Source organism: Castanea sativa, chromosome 4 (genome assembly GCF_040712315.1).
Source record: "Castanea sativa cultivar Marrone di Chiusa Pesio chromosome 4, ASM4071231v1".
Taxonomy (NCBI): Eukaryota; Viridiplantae; Streptophyta; class Magnoliopsida; order Fagales; family Fagaceae; genus Castanea; species Castanea sativa.
In genome coordinates, this window is record NC_134016.1 from 46,008,981 (window position 1) to 46,010,762 (window position 1,782).

At 40.5% G+C, this 1,782-nt stretch overlaps 1 protein-coding gene across 1 annotated transcript; it reads left to right on the forward strand.

Moving 5' to 3' along the window:
* The first annotated feature begins 1,128 nt into the window (after positions 1–1,128).
* Positions 1,129–1,782, forward strand: LOC142633008 (uncharacterized). The gene has a single exon (XM_075807302.1). It carries the CDS (start codon positions 1,129–1,131, stop codon positions 1,780–1,782), a length of 654 nt encoding a protein of 217 aa, XP_075663417.1.

Sequence of the window (1,782 nt, forward strand, 5' to 3'; positions counted from 1 at the left end):
GTTTATCCACTTATTCTTCCTGGTCAGGGCAAAAAATAAATACCCACAAATCTACCATGGTTTTCAACAAAAACCTAACTAGTTGGCATTTTAAACATTCGCTTGCTGGGAGCATGGGTTTGGAAATTGAAGGGTCAAAATGAAAATATTTGGGGCTACCAAGGTTGATAGGAAAGTCAAAGAAAGATACATTTCAAGAGGTGGTAGAAAGAGTTGAGAAGAAGTGTCAAGGCTGGAAAGTTAAGAAACTCTCGCAGGTTGCTAGAACCTCCCTAATTCGCACAGTTACCTCAGCCATGCCATCATATGTTAAGTCCTCTCTCAGACTCCCAAAAGAAACAGCAAAGAAGCTTGATGCCTTAAATAGGAAATTTTGGTGGGGTTCAAAGGAAAATGATTCCAGCTGCTGCATCCTAAAGAATTGGGATTCTATTTGCAAACCCAAGTTCATGGGAGGTCTAGGCCTCAGAAAAAAGTGAGGATTTCAACTAGGCTCTACTAGCCAAACTAGCTTGGGAGGTCCAAAAAAATGAGGATAAGCACTGGGTAAAATATTTAGAAGAAAATATCTAAGAGGTGGAAGTTTTACCAATACAAGGCCACCTAAGCAAGCATCTTGGATTTGCAAGAGCTTATTTAGTTGTAACAAGCTCATTAAGAAAGGCATGTGCTATAAAGTGGGAGATGGAAGAAGTATTAACATATGGGATGACCCTTGGGTTCCTAAAGAACCAAATTTTAGACCAAAACTCAAGGTTGGGAGGGCTCTAAGCAACTTGCTAGTAGCCTAGCTCATCAATCATGACTCAAGACAATGGGATAAGGAAATTTTTTTGATTTATTTGAGACTCAATCAGCTATAAAGATCTTCAATATCCATCTTCCTGCCTTCTCAAGGTGTGACACCTTATGCTGGAGACAAAGTCCATTGGGTGAGTTTACTGTAAAATCAGCATATATGTTAAAAATGCAACAATGCAGCACCTCACTAGGGCCAATGCATGAAGCGGATTGGAAGATGTTGTGGAAGAGTAAAACTCATGAGAGGCTTAAGCTTCTTCTCTGGAGAATAATTTGTAAATCCCTTCCGGTTCGGGAGTCTCTTAGTAAAAGTTTCCAATTCCTGACATGAGTTGTCCAGTTTGTGGGGAAGAGGTTGAAACTGTCGAACACGTCTTCATATGCTGCCCCATCACAATTCAGGCCTGGGCCAATTCAGCTTGGCCCTTAAACATGGTTGTATTCAAAGATATGAGCATTGATCAGTGGATAAATATTATAATAAATCAAAGTGAATTGTTAAAGATCCAAGGCAAGGAAGCAAAGGAGTTTACTCTTTTTGCAGCAATTCTTTGTGACCAAATTTGGAAGAACAAAAACCAAACAGTGTGGGGAAACCAACCAGCAAAATCAATCAAGCTCCCAGTCCGAATAAATAAGGTATTTACTCAACACAAGCAAGCTTGGCAATCGATCCTTGAAGAAAAAGAGAACTCCCCTTCATGGAAGCCTCCTCCTCTTAGATGGATCAAATGTAACTTTGATACAGCAGTGAAGCCCGATAAGGTGGTGCTGACAGTGGTTTGTAGAGATAGCAACGGATCCATAGTAGCTACACAGTCTCAGGAAAAATGCCTAGGTAAGTCCTTATGGGTGGATTCTAAAGTAGCTCTCTTAGTAGTTAGTTCGGCTCATAAAGAAGGTTTCGCTAAAGCTGTGCTAGAAGGAGATGCCCAATCAGTGATTAAAGCTATCATGAACCCATTTACAACTCCCCACTAG